We start from the raw sequence: 20485 nt of genomic DNA on the forward strand, positions 1-20485 counted from the left end.
GGAACTGAAACCGCGTCCTGGAGCCCGGCGGCGCCGCGAGTTGCCACGGCAACGGCCGGCGGGATGGTAACGGGGCACCGTGAGGGAGCGGGACCGGGGCGGCATGGCGAGGGGCACCGTGAGGGAGCGGGACCGGGGCGGCATGGCGAGGGGAGCCGTGAGGGAGCGAGACCGGGGCGGCATGGCGAGGGGAGCCGTGAGGGAGCGGGAGTGGGGCGGTATGGCGAGGGGAGCCGTGAGGGAGCGAGACCGGGGCGGCATGGCGAGGGGCACCGCGAGGGAGCGGGAGTGGGGCGGCATGGCGAGGGGCACCGTGAGGGGAGAGAGACTGGGGCGGCATGGCGAGGGGCACCGTGAGGGGAGAGAGACTGGGGCGGCATGGCGAGGGGCACCGTGAGGGAGCGAGACTGAGGAGTGGGATCGTGAGGGGAGCGGGACTGTGAGGGAGCGGGACCGGGGCGGCATGGCGAGGGGAGCCGTGAGGGAGCGAGACTGAGGAGTGGGATCGTGAGGGGAGCGGGACTGTGAGGGAGCGGGACCGGGGCGGCATGGCGAGGGGAGCCGCTCGGGGGGCGGCAGGGAGCGGGTCCCGCGGCTGTCCCGCGCCACCGCCTCGCCCTTGCCGCCCGCAGGGCTCCGAGGAGCGGGAGCGGGGCCGGCGCACCGCCCGGCTGCGCGCCGAGCTGGAGCGGGAGCGGCGGCTGGATGAGGCGCTGCGCGCGGTAAGCGCTGCGGGGTGCCCGCGCCCAGGGAGGGGGAAGGCTGAGGAGAAGAGTTCGCCTGGCTTTACCTTTGGCTGTCAAAGCTTTTCCCATTAACAATTATTTACTGAGTTGTAAAGTCTTGCTTGACTGCACGGTCTCCTTGCCTTCTCCCAAATTTGCTCGTGCGAGAGTTGGTACGGAAATTGTTTGTTCTCATCAGGCAGAAGAGAACAGAAAGCAAAGAGCTCTGCAGCTGGAGCGAGAGCAAAAGCTGGCGGCTGAGCTGGCGAGGCGGGACCTCGAGAAAATTAAAGATGAGAAGATCAGGCAACAAGTCAGAGCAAACAGGTAATTCAGAAATTTCCCAGCTGTTTCAAATTGGCTGCTCCTGTTATCAGATTTGGGAAAGCTGGAGCAGGAGTGGAGACGACTCAGACCCGGAAGGAAAAGTTACTTTGAGATCAAAGTATGATAATAAGTTGATTTAAAAAAAAAAAAAAATTCAATAAAAAAGGTTGATCCACAAAATTTTCATTTCAAATATATGTATATGTACAATTTGGCATATCTGTGAGCATACATGTGTATGTATATGTGCCTGTGCTTATATGCTTAGAAGTGAAGTGTGTAGAACTGTTGATAGCACATGTAGAAATATAGGTAACTCTTATTTTTAAATTATTTTTTTCTTTTTCTGCTCTTTAACTAGAGCAATATTTTTTCATCTGTGTTACCCCAATGAAAAATACTGTGTTTAAATACTGATGGAAACTTAATTTCTTCCCCTAGATACCAACCCCCTTGTAATAGGATAATTTTTTTTTCCCCTCCAGTCTTGAACTTCGAGAGTTAGAAAGAAAGCTGAAATCTGCTTATATGAATAAAGAACGAGCTGCACAGATTGCTGAAAAAAAAGCTATATACAGTGAGAAAATGGTAATTAGTGCATCTCAGCACCTGAGTCCCATAACTCTGTATAGATTGTGTAGAAAATTTTTCCTTTGATCTTTTTTATCTAAAATATTGTTCGAGCATTCAATATAATTAAAAATATTTTTTCGTTATGAAGGATTAATTAACCAGTAATAACTAGCTATAAGAAAAATGTTTACTTTGCCATTGCAATTGAAGGAGTAGTGATTTAGTGATTGAATTAGCTGTATGACTGGTTATAGCTGTTATTTTACTGGTTTTGTAGTATTTATCCAAGTAAAACTATGATACCCTTTGTACAGTAAGTGTTTACAGTGGTGAATCCTTACCTTAGAGTCTGGTTGTTGAAAACAATGTTACTCTTTCCAAACAGTGATCTGGGTTACTTCAGAAAGACTTGCAAATTTGTATTTATCTATAGAAAGGTATTGGTGATCAGGCAGATGATTCTGATGATGTTAATGCTTTATACTGGGCTCAGTGCAGGCAATTGCTGTACAGCAATGTGCTCATTGAAGGTGTTCTCTGTAGCCCAGCCTCATTCCAGTCATTGTGCTGATGTGAGTGAGTCCCACCTGTGCTCAAATGCTCAATACTTTGTTCTTTAAGTATTTTTAATGCACCTCAAGTTGGTCAGATCTTGCAAGTGCCCTTCAAGGGTTCTACTGACTGGATTAAGCTATTAAGCGTGTTAAGGCTCTGTATTTATAGATTGAGTTGGAAGACTTTCATTTCTAGTAATCCTGTATAATTCCTTTCCACACTGTGTATTTTTTCATTACAAGCTGTAGTAGAGAGAGTGAAAAGGAATTTTGCGTTGCCTTTTTTCCCCTAGAAATGGGAGGATGAAGTAGCCCAAGAGATGAAGGAAGAGTATGACAGGTATCTGAAAGAAGAAATGTCTGCAGAACTGAGGCGAAACCAGGAGAAGAAAACGTACCATCAAGAACTGGACAAACAGGTTGAGGAACAGGAGAAGAAGAAGCAAGAGGCTTATGAAGAGTTTCTAAGAGAGAAACATATGATTGATGAAATTGTAAAAAAGATCTATGAAGAAGACCAAATGTTAGTTACTTTGAATTTTTATTATTTATTAATTTAAAACAAAGCAACTCATACAATTCTGCACAGAAAGCTGATTTGTATGCACCTATTCCAAATACACTAAGGCCCATTTTAGTTTCCCTTGGTCACATTTTAGTAACAAGAGACTGACTTGCATGAATGCTCCTATTAAAACCTCACATTGTCACAATCTCGTGTCCTTGTTCCCCAAATATGAAATCCAGCTTACTTGCAGGAGGGCTTCTGTTGACCCCATCATGTTGAACGCAACAGCATATTACATATTTCTGCCTCTCCTTGTGTCCCTGCCTTGCCACCAGATGCTTTGTTTTCATGTCTTGGGAACAGGGCAGGAAGTTTCTGAGGGCAAGGTCTTGTGTGTCGGGGGGAGAGTATAGTGTAAATAAAAAATGTAGGGTTTGTGGTACTATTGGGCTTTCTTTTCTTCTTTCTCTTTGATGGGCATGTATAAAATGCAGCAGCAGTGTGTACTTTGGTGTACAGTCTGCCTTCCAGAAAGGTGTTAGACATGAGATTCCCTTCTTGGGGCAGTTTATTACTAACTATTTTCAAGCTATCTAGTTTCTAGCTGAATGGTTAAAGAGAGTAATTTAAATCTTAGTCTCAGGAATATGTTGTTAATGGTGAGCATCTGGTTAAATGTTACTCTGCAATATGTTAAATAATTATTTGAACAGTTTTTTTGCATCTTCTACAGGGAAAAACAACGGAAGTTAGATAAAATAAGAGAAACTCAGACATATATTGAGGAGTTTATAAAAGAACAAGCTATCTGGAGGAAAAGGAAACAGGAAGAGATGGAAGAAGAAAATAGGAAAATTATGGAGTTTGCCAACATGCAACAACAAAGAGAAGACAGTTGGATGGCTAAAGTTCGAGACACTGAGGAGAAAAAGCAGAGAGTTCAAAACATGGTATCAAAAATTGAAATTGTAGAAAATATTGTTGTATGTTTTTGTGTTTCATTTAGAAACCTTTCCTTCTTGTAATAGGTTGCCAAGACCATGGAAAGAGAAGAACTGAGGCGTAAAGAATGGGAACAAATCCGCCAAGATCTGTATCTGGAAGAACAAGAAGAGATGGAAAGGAGGAAGGAGATGGTAAGTGCTGGCAGGTACATGAAGTGTTTTTTTTCCACACTTTGAATTTCTAAGTCTGCAGTGTTGTTTGTGACTTTGGGGTTTCCAGTTATGTTCTAGCACAAAATACTTATTTTCACCTCTATTATCTAAATGTTCTTAGTCAGGCAGTTTATAGATTAGCTTAGGTTTTGGAGCGAAAATTTTGTACTTTGAGTTTCCTTTTCTGTTCCTAATGTATTTAATTTCAACCAGAAAGGCAAGTGAAGGTTCTGAATACCTCTTATGGCCTCATTTATTCATTTATTTATCTTGTGAAGGAGAATATCAGTATACTTTCAAGTTTAGATTTAAGCTAAGCAGTTTAATTAACTGCTTTTTTTCTGCATGTGTATTCCCTATGGGCCTGGACACACTCCGTCTTACCTTGCTGTGGATGACAAAATGTAACACAGGTTGAGATTCCAAACACTGCTATTTTTAGAGTGTTGTTCAGGATGACTGTCTTGTTGATTCCCTTCATCATAGTGGGAAAAAAAAATCCCCTTTGGTTTTGGACTTAATTTTGAGAATCTTGTGACATTTGCCAAGCTGATTAGTACTGGAGAGCACTGTCAGATATGGAATGTTTGCTCCAGTTAGTTATGCTAGAAGGTAAGAGCTACAGTAAATTTATTCCAAGATAAATGGAGTAGATTGGCTGCTGCTGCTGATAATTTTTCAGATTATTTTCAGTAATACTGCATTTTACTAAATTCCTTTATAGGCAGAAATTGAAAAGAGAATAAGGCAGCGCCTAGACTTACAGCAAGCATATGAAAAGCAACTTGCTCTAAAGGCAGCAGCACAACAAGCTATGAGAGAAGAGGAGGAAGCTCTCCAGCAGCGGATTTTGGCTAAGCTGGCCGAGGAAGATCGCATTGAGCAGCTGAACGCGCAGAAACGGAGAATGAAACAGCTTGAACACAAAATGGCCGTGGAAAAAATTCTTGAGGACCGTCGCAAACAGTGTATTGCAGAAAAAGTAAGAGTTTGACATGCACCTTTGTTTGAGCACAATGTTTAATATGGGAATACTTGTGCTATCCTAAGGAACAATGCTGGTGTTGGTAGGGAAACGTGATAGGAAGTGCAGAGGGGGAACTAGGACTTTATTTTGGTTTCTAACAAGAAAAAAGTATCTTTAGAGCTAACTTTTTTTGTAGCTCCAAGGTTGGGGTCACAACATTCCTGCCCTCCTGTGTAGCTGTGTACTGCAAATACCTCTTAAGGAGCTATGAGATCAGCAACACAACTGCTGTCCAGTTCCACATCCCTGGTCAGCTGCACTGATAATGACACAGGAGCAGGGGAAGGCCTAGCCGTGCTTTGAAGTTAAGTCTCTTTTATTGAGATCAGAGGAAGAAAAGGTGTAAACTGAAAGCAAGACATAGAATCCCATACTGCTGTTTTCAGACCTGTGTATAGGGTATAAATCACCTGTGTAATGTGAATTGCAATTTCCAGTCATCAGTGTGAGAATTCACACCTGTTGTTCCTTTTCCTGGATTACAGCAGTAGGGCTGGAACAGACTAACTCTTCTGACAGCCAAAAAGCCACCAGAACTGAACATTGCCTGCCTTCAAAAGGGCTTCTGACACCAAACACTTGGATAGCAGACTCACCCCATGACCTGCCATTCAGTTTTCTCTTTTGTCTGAGATTGTTTTCCAACTGGCAGACAGGTATTGTTTAAACAATGCTTTGTGGGGTTTTCCATACACTTTTCCATCCTTCTCAAAAGAATTTCCTGTGACCAGGAATGAGTATGTGGAAGTTCAAAATTTACTCAGCTGAAATTTTTTCTCTTTATGCTGTTGTGGAGAGTGGTGGAAACAAATGTTCACTGAGCTGAAACAGATCTTAGGAAAATTTGTTAAAATTTGTTTATTGTAGGAGCGTGAACTTGAAGAAAGAGAGCTAGAGAAGAGAAGACAAGAAAGTATCCGTGCAATTATTGAAGAGGAGAGACAGAAACTCTTGAAAGAGCATGCATGGAAATTGCTGGGTTATCTTCCTCGAGTAAGTAAATTGTATTTTAAATACTTTTAATGTCTGTCCTGTAAATTGGATTTCTCCTGGATAGTTCAGGTTGAGGTTGCAGAACTGTGGCAGTTCCTGGAGTCAGTGGATGTCCTTACAGTGTCAGCCCACCTGCATTCACGTCTTCCTCTGGCACTATTGATGCCTTGTACAGAACTCGCTGAAAGCTTCCACAGCACTTTGCACATCCAGTATTTGAAATACGGAACCCGAGTTCTACAGCAGGGCTTCTCTAGCTAGAAAGGAGTCCACTACATCTTAAAACTTGTTTCCACCAAATTTCTTGGTTAGGGTTTTGGCAGCAATTTCTTGCAGCTCTCTGGCTTGTCTGCCAAGTATCCCATAACTATGAACTCTGTAGCAGTGCAATCAACTGTAGCATTTACAGAAGCATTGCAGAGCTTGCTCTGTTCATCCCTGTGTTTTTAAAAGTTAAAAAGATGGAAGCAGTTTTTGCAATAGGAATAAACTACAATTTATTTTGTATTGTCCTTCATAATTGCAAATATCTCCCAATGGTACACAAATAAACTGAGAGCTGCCTTAGGGATGTAAAAATGCATTTACAGTAGAGAGGGAACTATGCAGCAGGTAAAGAAATTCTGCAATACTGGAAAACGTTAAGTAGAGCAGAATTTAACTTTCATTCAAATATTACTACAATAATTGGTGCAGGAATTTGTAACACTTGGAGTGAGTTGCTCTCTAATGTGGGTTTAATTAAAGGATAACACATATTGACAACATTTTGATAAACTTTTCTGGCTTGAATTTGCTGTTGTAGGAAGCCTTGGCAATTTCAGTGTCCAAGGCTCACACGTGTGCCATGTATAATGTTCTACTTTTCTGTTCTCTGCTTCAACACTGTGTCTTGAAGTTGGGTATTCTTCTATACCACATTACTTGACTCAAAATGGTTAAACAGCAAAGTGCTACCAAATAGGAAACTTTCCAATATAATATTTTCCAATATAAATATTTTCCAATATAATATATAATATTTTCCAATATATTTTCCAATATAAAATACTGCAAGATATGTTCTGTGGATCATACATATTTTTAGCAGTAAAATCAATTTAGAATTAATTAGAAATGTAGATTTTTGCATGAACCTTCTCTTCCCAAAAACACTGTTTTTGATTAAGTTGTCCAGCACTACTTGGTTTCCCAAGTTATTTCTTTGTACGAGTTAATTCCAACACAGGTAAAGGGCAAGACAGAGCCCCAGCCCAGCCAGGGCCTCTTTTCACTGCAATTGTTTGATTTTACTAAACCTGCCCCTCTGCTGTACTGACTCTAATCACTCCTGTGAGCAAGAGAATGCAGCTAAATGTTGTCTTTTGGCAGAAAAAAAAAAAAGGGGGGCACCAATTTGTAACTCGCCTGTTCAGGTTTTGTGATGGTTTTCAGGTTGCTTTAAAGGTAACATAGTATTATGGATACCATTATGGATTCCATATTTTCTTCCACAGAAAATTTCAGAGATCCATAGTAATCTCTCTGCTCTGTTTTCTCTGATGTTTCTTTCCTGTTAATGCAGGGAATACTCAAAGACGAAAACGACATTAACATGCTTGGAGAAGATTTCAGGTTGGCTTACCAGCAGAGAAGAGGTAATGAACTTTCAGAAGAGAGCTGAACCTTCCCCCAGCTCAGCTCCTGCTCTGCCACTAGGTGTCATCTGATTCCCAGTGAAAACTTCCATTTGCTTTTAACAGTGAGGAATTCCTTTTTAATAGAATTAACAGCCTTCATTTTAAAATCAAAGTTCTAAACGGATAAGCAGTTAGTTTTATAGAAGTGTGTGCTCCACTTGCATTTTTCACCAATAAACTGTTCTGGAGTTCTCAATTATTCTTAGTCACATAATAATGTTAGAATTGTTTTCTTCAGCAACACAGCAGAAACCTAACCTAGCATGTGTATTCCAGTCTGGACTAAAGGATTCTCCTAATGCACTAGTTCTGGGAAGATGTGGCTGCACTGGCATTACACTACTAGAATCCTCATTCAAATGTAGTGTGTATCATGTCCACGAGGTAGGTCTGAGGTTACTTCACTGATAGGATCTAAGCAGATATGTTGTGTCATTCTGAGGTCAGAACTACTGTTTCTACCTTTATTTCAGTGCATAAACTGACTGGTTTTGTCCCATGTCCTTATTACTCACTCTGAGGGTCGAATCCATTGAAATAGCTGAGATGTGGCAGAGGTTCATGTAAGCAGCACAGGCTTGTATTGCTCCTATTCATTATTGTACACACAATAGGCTCAGCTCATCTACCCTGAATCTGTTTTCTAGTTATTGATTACAATGATGAATAATTAAATTTTTATTAAATTTTTATGGATGTGATGCTTGTAGAGCACCTGTGAATATGGAGTCATTGCTCCTGCCTGTAACCCAAAGAAGCAGCTGATGGCCAGGGAAAGGTTTCATACTTTCACCTTGACTGAAGGAACAGTTTTACACAATACAGCTCCATGGGACTGTGGAGTCTGTCTGGGCAATGAAGGGCAAGTCTCATGTATGGTTATCCCAGCCAGGGGCGCCAAAATGTAATTGCTAGAACAAGTTATGGTCGTTCCTATAAAAGAGCTGTTGGTGCTTAAATTAGATGCCAGACCAGCTAGCTTTGTGGGGAGATCTGTTACAGAGAACAGACAAGGCCAATTTTCCAACCACGTGTTTTAAAAAGGACATGACATTTTCTTCTCAACTTGATCACTGGTTAGTTTATTTCTGTTGCAACAAGGAATTTTCTGAGACTAAATCCTGACTTCCTTGGACTAAATATGACCATAGGTAAGGTACAGTTTTAAATGCTAGAACAGAGCAATCTGATAACAAAGTTCACTTGTTGGAATATTCCTTGCATGGTCTGTGCTTTTCTGCTCCTTACAGAATGAGCAGCTTGGCTTGACAATGAAGTAGAAATTTGTGTTTCATACGATATTACAACACAAGCTATCAGGCTTACAAAAGTTTAACTATTTAAACATAAGAAAAATCAACAAAATAAATTCAGTGGGATAAACAGTTATAAACTATTAACAAGGAGTCATAGACAGTCTCAAAATAATGTACCATCTGACTCATCTTTAAAGTATGAGTTATTTAATAGGATCAATAATTTCCCCACTCAAGAGCTTTCATGAATTCCTCTTCGGTAAAAGAAAGCATCTTGGCAGCTTCAATATGCATCTAAAAAAAAAAGTGAGCAGAAGGTAAAATAGTGTGAATGACCAATACAAAATCCTGGCTAACTGGGATATTGTATGGGTTTTAATAAAGCACAGAAATTCCTGAAAATCTGACAATTCTTGTGACTTCTGAAGGACATATGTAAGAAAAAACTGGTCCACATTCTTTCAAGCTGATCAATATACAATTTAACATTAAAGCTATTACAAAGTAAATCTCATCCTACTCCTGATATTTAATGTCTTTGGGGAATTTTTCCATCTATCATTCTTCAGGCTCTGTCTGCTCTGTGCTTATGAACCTGCCACACAAATATTACACAAACAGCCTAAATCAGGTTTTTCTAATTCATTCAACAAAAGGCCTGTTTGAAGCAGACTTGATGTCCTTCCACTGATTGTGAATACTGAGCACATGTGAGCTTCAGCTGCCCTTCCCCAGTGCCTTCTGCCAGAAGCTGCAAGGGGCAGGGTTAGCCCCAGTCTCTTACACGTTCCTCCAGTCAGTCTCTTCAGAAAGGATAACTCACAGCATCCTTCTTCTGTAACACTTTTTGTGAGAAAAGGTAAGTGGCTTTCTCTCGTATCTGCAGTTCTGATACAGTATTTGTAATTGCTTAAAAATATATTTAATGCAGTTTGTGACATTTGTCTGAGACCATGAATTTGGTTCCCAGTCAAACAGAAATGCTGCTCTGTGACACCCATTTCAGTAAATTCATGTTCCAGAGGACAACGAACTACCTCATTTGGAAGAACATATTTTGAGTGAATGCTGTGCAGTTTTCTTTCTCAAAATAAAATTGCGGAGCTGGAAGGGCCAGCCAAAGGCTAAGCTAGCACAGTTTCTTTTAGGTGAATCCCCAAGATCTTTGTGTCCTGTTGCTGCCAGAAAAATTCTCTTGCACTGGAAATACATAAGCAGCCCCACTTCCTCTTGTTCCACTTACCTGTCCTCCTTTGCCCTGCATTGGGGAGGTATTCCAGATTTAAGAGTGTAGTTTCATATTGCAATTCCCAGCTCTTAGGCTCAGGGTGCAAAATACACAACTTAAGTTGCCACTTCATACAGAACTATTCTTCCTCTTGCGGCTCAACAGCTTCAGAAGTGTTTACTGAATGTCTGGTGATCACTGAGTACTCAAAGGGTAATTAAAATGTTCTACTTTCTTATCTCTAAGGCTGACCCTTCTTAAAGGGGGTTCTGCTCAAGAAGCCATCATACATTACTTGCTTTAGCTGTCTTACAGCTTTGGTTTGAGAGTGCAAGAAGTGCATTGACTCCATCCCAAAATGAATCCCATAAGATTCAGCAGAGTAAGCAATTGGAGGTCATCCACTCTCGTGTTAAGGTCCTGTCCAGGCCATAGCTCTACATGTCTCATGCAGCCTCAGAAGGAAAACATGGAAATGACTGCACACATCCCAAGTATTTTAAGTGAGAAGTGTGATGGAACTAGTAAGTGTAAAATCATTTGATTTGGGCATTATCTCTTAGTATACATTCCTCTCATTTTAATTTCCTTCCATGTAAACTCACAGTTTTCAGGATTACTTTACTGGACAATGCATTTAGCTAGAGGTTATTAACTGAAATACACCCATAGTCTATTCCTTACCTTTTGTCTCTTCAAAATATCAATTAACTTTAACTGCTTTTTAAAACCTGTAATTAGTTCTCCTTTTTGTTTCTGCAGTTTCTTGTTTTCTGTTTTTAATTCTTCAATCATTTTGAGTTCTTGGTTAGCTACATCCTACCAAGGGAAGAAAAGGAGAAACATATTAATTATGAAAATGGTGCTTTAACCAATGAAACCTGGCATTACATAAGAAAATGACAAACAGTAGCTGCACATGACACTTCTGAAAAGAAACAGGACTAATCAAAATACTCCCACATTAAATCTTAAAAAGAAAAGAAAATCTTGGCAATAAGAGCTGTGGTTTGCCTTTGTATATGTTAGGTGTATATGTGTACTTCTCCCTCTTTCTAAACATGTCTCATTTTCACACAAATGAGGAAAATCAGAAAGGCTTTAACTTCATTCTGTACATTTCTTCTTCCTGCAGAGGTTGCAGTAGTATCCTCTAAGTTAACTTATTGAGGTATTTTGTGACTTGCTCCAAGTTAATTTTGGGGCTGCCTCTAAGAGATATGAAGCTTCCAAATCCCATCAAGCTTTTGGTCTCAATTTAGCATTACTGAGTGACTACAGACTGGAAATTGCTTTCCTAAGCCACAGTACCTTGTTGCTTTGCTTCAGTTTATTCAGCTCTAGTTTATACTTCTCCACTTCTTCCAAGGCCCTGTTTAAACGAACCTCTGTTGCATTCTGAGTGGCTGCAGCCTGCTTTTGGGCACGCTTCAGACTCTCCAATTCCTATTTAAGAAGCAAAGGACAAACCCAATAAAAACATTATGCTGTATCAACAACACACAAAAAGGCTCACCCTTGAAAGCTGAAGAGTCTGTGAACTTCTTTTGCCTGTAATAGAATCTATCTCAAAGACAATACTGCCATTAAAACAACCCCTTCTCCTTTGAAATCTTGAAAAAGGATCCTTCTCATCTTTATTTTTTTTAAGCATCTCTTGGGGTAAATTGTGAAGCTGATCATCTAAGACTGAAAAACCTTGTATGATCAGTAAGAAAAAGAGAAAAAAACATCACTGTGTCCACTCTGTGATAGATTTGAAATGGTGGCTCATGTTCCCAGCTGCTTCTTCCCACTGGCTCCTTTCACCTCTTTGCCCTAGAGATGACTACATGCAATCACCACCAAGAAGTTAAAGCAGCCTACTGCAGATGGCTGAGGGTAGTAACTATTTCATCTGGCAGAAAATAGTTCATCAAGTGTTATAGCACCAATCAAAGCAGTTGTCTCTTGACTCTGCTGACAGTATTTCATAGTGCTGGAAGTGGGGAAATGAAAGAAACCAACTTGAGGAACAGAATAATAAGATCAGGGAATATAGATAACATACAAAGTAAAAGAAATAAACAACTCTGGCAAAAAGAGCACAGCTTGTGTTTTATGAAATAGACTTTTTCTTCAAAGTATCAAATTTTTAGTAATGGGCACAGAAGTTTCTTTCAACCAGACCAAGGTCGAGAGGGGCCTTACTGATAATGAGGCGGCCTTCAGACTGCCTCGCTCCTGAGCAACTGTTCTATTTTCTCAAATCTGCACCTGTTCTGTGGTGGTTACTCAAGACGTCCACATCATTTATACAAGAAATACTTTTTGTCTTGTATCAAGATGATGGACTTGTGAATGAAGTCTATTACATCTTTTGTATTATGTATTTTATTCTGCATTAATATGAAAAGCTTTGGAATAGTCTTTCAAGCATTTAATGACCAAAAAAATAGTCTACATGCAATGCAATTACTTATCAGCTAATCAGATCATTTAATGAAAGAATTCTAAGAATTCTTTTAGGGATTTTTGACATTTACTGTCATACATAATACCTTATCAAGGACTTTTTTCCAAGTCATCTAGCAAGGATATATTGTTAAATACATTAGACTCCAAGTTTTTAATCTAAAAAATGCCTGAAATAAATGTTTTATTTTGTAACTAGTCAAGGTTTCTGCCATTTCTTCAATACTTTAAGTCAAAGCTGGATTCATCTTCTCATACAATATTTCTCTAAGAGGGTGGAGGATAAACTACTGTGTTTTAAAATTGCATCCCATTTCAGTTTCTGCATTTTCCCCACTGTTCTGCCACGGCTGAGGCACTTGAGTATCAGCAGGGGCTGTGATGGCCCACAGTAACCCTCACAAGGCCTTCTGTCCTCCCAGCAGCAGTGCAGGCAGCACTGCAATCTTTAGGAAGCTCTGCAACACCTCCCCAGAAAACAGTTTTGAGAGAAGGTGTACTTAACATCAAGCCTTTCTTCACTTTCTTCAAGGCAAGTGATAACCCCCTGCACAAAAGCTTAAAAAAAAAGAGTACAATTTGGGTGTTTCTCAGACCACTATCTAACATTAGAGCCTGGCTGAACAAGAGAGAGAACACAAAGAAAGGAACGTTCTTGTAGACCAGTGGTGAAAAAGAGATGAGAAAAGTGATAGCATTTATGATATCAAGTAAGTAGAAAAAAACTGGAATGCTGAAAAGAAAAAGATGGAAATTTCTGGGAGCATCAGAATTCAGTTACTACCTTAGATGGGTGCTGCAGCAGTAATGTTTACAGAGACTGAACACCAAAAGAAGAAAATATAAAAATAATGAAGTAGTTACCATGTTTCAGGTAAATTGTGAAAAGCAGGTGAGAATCTTTGCCTAGGCACATACAAAAAGTACCTGGGGGATTAATGAATTTTAAAAACTTCATTATCTAAGGAATCTGGAGATGCATGTATCACACCTTAGGGCTACCATTGCCAACATTGCAACAACATAAAAAACAAAAAAAGCCCAAAAATCAGAGGTTACATTTGTGCTCTCAGCTATACAGAAAACTTTCTCTAGACTGAAAGAGTCATGAGAATTCAGCAGCACAGTAGCACCATTTCAAGCCTCCGTTCACAAGAAATTGCTTTTAAACGTGGTTAGAATTGATCTACACTACATTAATTAAACAGGGTTGAATACCTTCATACCTAAAAAATAGAGCAGCTTTTAGATTTCTAAATCCACTGGAGATTTAAGCAATTACTGCAAAATTATTTTTACATGCATGGCATTTTTAGTTAGATAATTTATTACAGGAAAAAAAAAGTAAAATAACTTCTAAATTAGCAGAGACTCTTTCATTACATATACCTGCTTTTTTTGCTTAGTATTTTAAAGGGTTACCACTGTTTTTCATTACCATGACTAATTGGCAACCTTGATGAATTATAGAAAACACTATCTATGAAGAGCAATTGAAGAAACTGAGGATGGTAAATCCAAAGCGAAGACAGTGAGGGAAGTGACCATATTCTGGCTATGGTGCCTGTACAGGGCAAGTGAATAAACGTTTCATCCCATTTCCTAAATACTTTCTAATTGTGACTGTGTGCAAGGAAGTGGTGGAAACTGCAAGGTTGTAAGTACAGGTTAAACAAACTTATGTCCTGGATGGTTTGAATATAATTTGTCATGTCTTGCTTTAAGAGAAGGAACTGAATTACTGTAAATCTCTAAGCCCTACAGACTGTGAGCTGATGAGTAGCATAAACACTAGTACTGAGTATTTTTCCTCACAGAATCACAATCAGTTTAAGGAAATTTAAAACCTCCAAGTATCTGCACAAAAAACCACAAAGACTATGTTAGTTTTAAAATGCCAGAACTATGAAACATTAAAATAAAAGCTTGTCCACATAAATCCATACTATGATTTAATAGAAGTATGAACCTTTGATGGGCTGAGCTGTGTTCTGTTTTCCCCAATTTTTTTAACTGAAACATTCTTCCAGCTGTATTACAAGTACTATCCAATACTGCATATATTACATGCTTTTGAAGTCAACCTCTCTAGCTCTGAGTAATTAAAGAAAAACACATGCTGCCCTTAAGATTAAGTTCCAAACAAAGCAAGCTGTGTACACAGCCATCTGCTGCAGCAGGCACGGCCCCACTGCGGGACAGCAGCCACGCTCACTTGGGCTCAGCCACACTGCAGGGCCTGCTTTTCCAACAGTGCCACAACAAGCACATCCCTTCCTTTAACTACACAAGATGCTATTATAAGCTGCAGGTGCTTTTTAAAAAAAGTTCACTAAGTTCTATAGCTTACAATAGAAGTTACAGAAGCAAATTTTAAAAAATTATAATTAAAACCCAAAAAATGGAATTTCCTTGTACTTTTTAGGATTTGTTTTTAAATTTGACAGCAGTTTCTGAAAAGATTATTTTGTCTCTTCTGTGTCTTTTGCATGGGAATTTAATTTTAGAACAGAAATATATGACTGTAAAAGCAGAAGAAAAACAGTTAGCAAAATGTGTTATTTCTTTCTCAAAAAAATTAGGCTATTTAAGAACACAATTTATAAATTAACAGACATTGAAACACTAATGAGATCTTTGGGCATGGCTCTATCACTCCAACAGGGAACAGAGGAAAATTTGATGTGGGTTTTTCCATTTTTTGAGATAAATAAGACTAATATCTGCAATACCTTTTCTAGTGCAGTGACCTCTTGTTGTAACCCTTCAGTTTTTTTGTTTGCTTCTTGTGACAACATTTTGTACTTCTCAATCTGAGACTGCTGCAGGCTGATTGTTCGTTGCAGTCTTGAGTTTTCTTCTTCAGTATCTTTAAGCCGAGTTCCTAAATTCTGATTTTCATCATCCTGTATGGCAGTAATTAGCAAAAAAAACCAACTAAATTATTGCAAGGAAGCAGGAGGCTAATGCAGTAATAATGTCTCGTAAATAAAAGGAAGAATAAATGTGCTATAGATTTAGAAATAGCAACAAGACTAAGGAAACAAAACATCATTTTACCAAGACAATACTTTAAAAACCAGTAACACTTTTCTCTTTAATATTCTGCAGTCATTTACTTGAAACTGTCTTGTAGCAGTATATAAAACATTTCCCATAGCACAAAGGTTTTGAAAATCAAAATGTTATCGAATTATACGAATAACAGTGGTACATAGATTTTTTTGTGAGAATAGCTAAATGCACATATTAGGAAAAATTACGGGAAAAAGAGAATATAATTACTGATAAACCACTCCATTATGTTTCAGGAGATTATCTGGTTTTGACTTAAAAGCAAGCTAATGATCCAGGATACATCAAGTATTCAAATTTAAGATTCTCTTAACATGAAGTGAGTCCCGCCTTAGATTCATGACCTACTGGCAATTACATCCCACATTAAGCATTATCATTCAAGGCATTTTTCTTTTATAACCTTTCAAACATTTTAAGTGAATACTAATGTAGATTATTTCAGAGGCACATTATGCCCTGCTTTTCTTTAAGGAAAAGAAACCAAGGCACATACAGAAATGGAATTTCTGTGAAAAAAAGTCTCTCTCTGCTATTCTTTCAGTCCCTTGGAATAGAAACTTCCCACCTGGGAAATCTGTATGCTTTATCCTAAGCTTCTCATGACTTCATGCACCTCAAAAACTCTCACCTCTTAAATTAAAACAGATTTACTGCTTCCTTGTAACAACTGTACTGTGAATTGGAACCAAACACAGAATCTATCTCAAGGCTTTGCCAAAATATAAATTTTTGTGACCCTTTGAATGTAATAAAGTTATTTTCACATCAGAGAATCCAGAACCAAAAATGATACATTTACATACAAAGTGCTAAGGGAGCAGGACAAGAATAAGTACAAGGTTGTCTTCTGTCATCTGCTACAGTCACTGAATTCTGTAGTGATTTTGGCAAGAAATGATGAAGTACAATAGCTATTGACAATATTATATTTGATTTGAAAATGTCTTTAAAACCTAATGTACCAACTTTCTTCTGATCACAGCATAGAAGTATTGAAATGCAGAAGTACCTGTGTTGATAAAAATAAAGTACAGATAAAAAATATCAAAATCTAATTACTTCTAAGGATTTTGTTCATGTACTTATCTCAAAAAACTCATTTACTATAATCCTGCTCCTTACCACTAAATTAAAAGCTTGTAAGAAAATATATAGGTGTTTTGCCATATGTTCTTAATGTCATCATCACTTTTGGGCCTGGGGAATAGGTGAAAAAAAGCATTCTGAAGTTAAGAGACCACAACCAAAAATAGTCCAGTTAGGTAAAATGGAACATTAGTTCAGAAACGTTGTTTGATTACAAATACATTAATAAGAAGTGATCTCTCTGGCAGACAGATATGAACTACTTAAGTTTTTACAATTCAAGAGCTGTTTGAGCATCACTTTAAAATATACTGCCAGGCAGTGCAGATCATAAAACTCACTTGTACATTCTAACAGTGAAATATCAGTGTAGCTTCACAATGCCTTAGGTTCAGGCTAATCTGCCCAGGTATGCAATTCCATATACTGTCCTCTGCATCAACTGTACTCTTGAGAACAGAGAAAGCCTAATTTATATTTTGATTACAATATTCCACTTAGAATGGAAGCTCTTTCCATACTTTGATCCACTGATGACACTGAAAGCACCCGACTGTATTTATCAAGATTTTCTATTTCTCAAGTTGGTCTATTTCTCATTCTACCCTAAACATCCATCTCATGCCAGCAGCCAGCTCTGGACACCCCTCCCCTTCTCTCTGTACTCCACAATCTGCATTTCACCATTGCTGTTTCTTCCTCCTTTTTCTCAGGCTCCGCTCTCCTTCCCAGCAGGAAGATGCTTTGAGACTTTGCAGAACCACAGTGGCCCTATAGGTGGGGCATGTCTTTGTTCCCAGTGGTTCTCTCCTGCCTGAAATTATTTTCCATTAAGTGCATTTTGAAAGGTTTTAGCCCAAGATCACACTTATACAGAAATTACCACCCCTGACTCTAAATTCATATGGTATTTAAAAAAATAGAACTTTAACTCTTAATACTTGAAACAGAAAAGTTGAGAGAATTCTGTTTTGGGATTATTTGTTAAAAAGGAACCTATTCCTTTTCTGGATTAAAAAATTGATCCCTTACCTTTTTCCTGCATTCAAACACCGTATTTGCCAAGTCTTCCTGCATCACACGTAACTTTGCCTTAAGAAATCTGATTTGAGCTTCTGTGAACATAAAAGGTTACATTTAATATACATAAGTACTCATTATTTAATGCGGGCAAGAACCAAAACTGATGCAAGAACTCACTTTCATCTTCTTGCATTTAAAACCACATGACAATGTTTATAATTATTGAAGAGAAACAGGCAAAGAAAAACTCCTATTTCTAAAATGTGTTTGCAGATTTCTCATTCTTAGGCAAAGCTCTGTATAGATTTTTTTCCTTCTAATGACTGAACTTGACATCTTTAAATTGTAAAAGACTCATGATGCTCAACATTGAAACTTACTGAAAACTTGCATCATACCATGCTGTACATGGCAGCACTTCTTGAGTTTGAAGTCAACAAAACTAGGGCATGTCTCTATTGCAATCCAGATGGGAGTTAAAACTTTAGTTACAGCCAAAGTAATTTTAACCTGTGCACAACAGGGAATTTGATGTAGGCTGCAAACCCCTCCTAACATGTAAATATCCCTCCCACACAGTACTCTATGCTTTTTAAAAGTATACTGCTAACATTCTTCAATTTATAGTTTAAAACTGAATCCATGTAATCAGATATTTTTTCCAAAAGACATACTGTCTTGCTCTTGGAAAGCTAAGAAATGGACTGACAAAACAAGCTGTGTGGGAACAGTCTGCTCTCATACTTCCTATTAGCCAGATCATTCACAAGGAACTTCCTCTGGACTTCTACAAGCATGCGAACAGTCTGAGGATCAAGCCAACTAACACAGGAGAAACCATTATTCCCAGTAGTTACAAGAGGAAAAGAATAATGTGAAGGATAAGGACCTAGAGCTAAGAGTGGAGAAATGGATGGGTAAATTTGCTGTAACAAGAATTTGTTTAATTTCACCCACCTTCCCTCATCAATTGCAGCTTAAGCTCTAACTCTGAAGAGGCCAATAATTACAGTTTAGGAAAACACCATGAAAAAATAAGATACAGGCTGACTTTTATTCCTCCTGTTATATCCTTGCTAGCTTCTGGTAATTAGTGGCTATCAAGATGGAGACCATAGTGAAACCTTCATGTTTAATCCCCTTTCAGGTACTTCTGTACTATTAAGTTATTTGATTTTCTTAATGAAACATACTGTAGTTTGGCATTTACCACATCCTGTAGCAATGAGCTGGCTAATTTAATTATGCTTTATGTGAAGGAAAAACATTTTGTGTAACTTACTTTAAGTCCAATTTAATGTGGCATTTACTAGTGCTTGCATTAGAGAAAGACAACTTTCCCTTTACCGTTACTGTTTTCATTAAAGAACTTTCATATTGCCTTTAATTCTTATGTTTTCAAACTGAAGATTCATTGCACTGTACACTCTGAACATGCATTTTTTTGAGTTCTACATCCTGGATTTGAGATGGGGTGGGCAGAACTGTGCCATTCTCAAAATAGGGTAGCATCATTTATATAATAGTGTAATGGTAACAGTACAATATTCTGTTTTCTGCTATCTTCTGAAGGATTTCTAAAAATTCATTGCCTTTTCCACTGTGAACAGGCAGTAAGTTTATGCTTTTGGAGATTATTTAGTTATTACTAATTAAGGTAAGTCCAGCTCAGTAGTAGGTGTGACTAGAGTTGTGTAGTAGGTGGGATTGGAAAACTGCTTCTTGTCAGTATTACTCTGCACTCTTTAATACAGAATATAAACTTGTGTTCCCCCACCTCACTCAGTACTATGAGATTCTTTTGCAATACTTCATCAGTTTTAAGTACCCTAAAATCATTGTTACATAGACAAATTTCTCTATCAGCTATCAGTGTAAGCTCCATGACAGATTCCTCTAGGCCTATACCACTGCCTGTAAAAACTGGTTCTTTTTACTATTTTGTTTCCTCTTTTACCCAGCTATTAGTCCACAGACAGCTTCTGTCATATTCAGCTCTGTGTCATTAAGAGCACTTAGCAGTAAAACCTGTGAAAATTCAAGTGCACAACTAGAATTGGATCAGCCTTGGGAGGTGCCCATGATCCTAATAATCTGAATTCTGACAAGGGGTAAAGATAATTAAACAATTAGCTTCCTAACTGGTCAATTTTAATCACCTGATGAGGCTGATAGGGGGGAGAATCACTTAATAGGATGGTCTTAGGTTATAAAGTAACCAACTTTAGGGACTGGTAAACAAGAAAAGGACATCGGAGAGACTCTGATACCCTACAAGAAAGAACAGATTTCTTGAATTCTTGAGATAAGAGGAAGATTAACATGAAATGCAACAATATATTCAGGTATTTTATTCCTATGTTTAAGTGTATCTTAGATAAAAATAGAGCTTCATGTCCAGCCTTCTCTAGGTCTGTGTGCTTCTATCATTGCTGGTTACTGCAGAGTTGAATTATAACCACCCCTCCAAACAGTCCCAGACTAAAATACTGTCTAAGCAACTGTGTTGGCAGCACTGCGGTAACCTCTGATCATAAAATAAAGACAGGGAAACCCAATTCCAGGAAGAGTGCTGCAAGAAGCTCAAGGAAGGACAGTACTATGGAACCTAATCAGCACACTGGCCTGAATAGCTGGGCACAGGCCTAAGGAATCCATTATGGAGACTCCCACTGAGCCCTCTCTGTAACAGGGCCTGCTTAATACCTGTGCCTGCTTCCTTGTGAGCACCCTAACTGTTCTGAGAGCCTGACACTGCTGGAATGCTCTGAAATAGCTTATTTACCACAATAAGGAGACATTTAGAGTGTTCTAAAC

At 38.7% G+C, this 20485-nt stretch overlaps 2 protein-coding genes across 11 annotated transcripts in view; one reads left to right on the forward strand and one right to left on the reverse strand.

Annotated features, from left to right (window-relative positions):
* The window catches only part of MNS1 (meiosis specific nuclear structural 1), a 21557-nt gene continuing 1072 nt past the window's right edge, over window positions 1-20485 (forward strand). The window contains exons 1-11 of one of the 7 annotated variants that reach the window (XR_014957509.1): window positions 30-393; window positions 633-722; window positions 925-1052; window positions 1538-1640; window positions 2473-2702; window positions 3421-3637; window positions 3716-3823; window positions 4569-4826; window positions 5739-5864; window positions 7429-7501; window positions 9456-9658. Coding sequence is in view for 6 of the 7 variants with exons in the window: in XM_085588271.1 (XP_085444397.1) it covers window positions 379-393; window positions 633-722; window positions 925-1052; window positions 1538-1640; window positions 2473-2702; window positions 3421-3637; window positions 3716-3823; window positions 4569-4826; window positions 5739-5864; window positions 7429-7501; window positions 9456-9490 (1383 nt within the window). In the remaining variant the exon portion in view is untranslated. Of the gene's footprint in view, window positions 394-632; window positions 723-924; window positions 1053-1537; window positions 1641-2472; window positions 2703-3420; window positions 3638-3715; window positions 3824-4568; window positions 4827-5738; window positions 5865-7428; window positions 9309-9455; window positions 14421-20485 lie in introns of those variants that run through there. The other 6 variants (XM_085588271.1, XM_085588270.1, XM_031505793.3 and 3 more) reach the window with 6 other exon arrangements.
* The window catches only part of TEX9 (testis expressed 9), a 24801-nt gene continuing 10030 nt past the window's right edge, over window positions 5715-20485 (reverse strand). For all 4 annotated transcript variants that reach the window (XM_085588274.1, XM_021546305.4, XM_077785889.2 and 1 more), the window contains 5 exons: window positions 17678-17760; window positions 15214-15387; window positions 11339-11473; window positions 10712-10846; window positions 5715-9093 (listed from right to left, as the gene is read on the reverse strand). In XM_085588274.1, the coding sequence (XP_085444400.1) occupies window positions 9016-9093; window positions 10712-10846; window positions 11339-11473; window positions 15214-15387; window positions 17678-17760 (605 nt within the window). In that variant the 3' untranslated portion in view covers window positions 5715-9015. The remainder of the gene's footprint in view (window positions 9094-10711; window positions 10847-11338; window positions 11474-15213; window positions 15388-17677; window positions 17761-20485) is intronic.

Source organism: Lonchura striata, chromosome 10, assembly GCF_050655825.1.
Source record: "Lonchura striata isolate lonStrDom1 chromosome 10, ASM5065582v1, whole genome shotgun sequence".
NCBI classification, from domain to species: domain Eukaryota; kingdom Metazoa; phylum Chordata; class Aves; order Passeriformes; family Estrildidae; genus Lonchura; species Lonchura striata.